At 32.7% G+C, this 895-nt stretch overlaps 1 protein-coding gene across 3 annotated transcripts in view; it reads left to right on the top strand.

The window, feature by feature from the left end:
- Positions 1 to 895, top strand: part of LOC109861276 — a 3,874-nt gene continuing 2,979 nt past the window's right edge. For 2 of the 3 annotated variants that reach the window (XM_020440849.1, XM_020440848.1), the window contains exons 1-3: positions 1 to 49; positions 123 to 324; positions 420 to 667. In XM_020440849.1, coding sequence (XP_020296438.1) covers positions 438 to 667 — 230 coding nt within the window. In that variant the 5' untranslated portion in view covers positions 1 to 49; positions 123 to 324; positions 420 to 437. The remainder of the gene's footprint in view (positions 50 to 122; positions 325 to 419; positions 668 to 895) is intronic. The other variant, XM_020440850.1, reaches the window with a different exon arrangement.

Below are 895 nucleotides of genomic sequence, written 5' to 3'. Positions count from 1 at the left end.
AAAAGTGCAGTAATTCTCCATTACATCAACAATACTGTCAGTAGGAAAAGTAGGAATCTATAGTTATAATTGGCAAACTCACCGTATGACGTAAGTAGTGTGTCAATCAAAGATAAACAAAGATAATAACACTGACAGGTAAAACAGCATAGGCAGAAATAAGAAGTTGTGGAGATGGCAGTTAAAATTCAAAAAGAAAGTTAATGAAACGGACTTACGGCATTGTGTTCAGCTCCTTAAAGCCAAATAAGATTAGACGTGTGTTACATCTCTCAACATTTTGGAAGTTTAAGTTTTTTACAGTCGCCGTTAGTAGTACTAAACGTAAGCATATCACAAACAAAATAATATTTGATTTTTTAAATAAACATTACTTTTATTTTCCTGTTTCTCAGTATTAATTGTTTTTCATATTAAAGTACAAAAAATAAAGAAAAATGAACCCGGACGAACCTTCGACTTCTTCGGAAAGCAAACCTAGAAAAAGAACTCACAGTAACATAGAACTAGAAGTAGAAAGTGAACAAACGAAACAGCAAGAACACGTGCCGATACAAGAGAAAAAGGCAAAGGAACGCCAAGCAACAAATATTCTTGACTGCCCAGATATACTTTTGTTTCGTATATTCCAACATGTAGACAAGGAAGATTTGAGAAATCTCAGTTTGTGAGTTTTGTTTAGTTACATGAAACAAGTGATAAATAAATATCCGAAACTATGCATAGCGACAGAAGTACGACTTTGCTCTTGTTGACAAACTGTATCTTTCAAAACAACAAACTTATTAGTACACATAATGTATGTGTAACGGTTCGTACCAATATACATAGTCGTTTGGGATATAATCACTCGTCTCTCGTTGCAAAAATTGAGTTATATTTTATATTTTTTAAG

This window comes from Pseudomyrmex gracilis, unplaced genomic scaffold (assembly GCF_002006095.1).
Source record: "Pseudomyrmex gracilis isolate BER0280 unplaced genomic scaffold, ASM200609v1 scaffold_673, whole genome shotgun sequence".
NCBI classification, from domain to species: domain Eukaryota; kingdom Metazoa; phylum Arthropoda; class Insecta; order Hymenoptera; family Formicidae; genus Pseudomyrmex; species Pseudomyrmex gracilis.
Note: the sequence above shows the minus strand (reverse complement) of the source record. Positions and strands in the feature narration are given on the sequence as shown.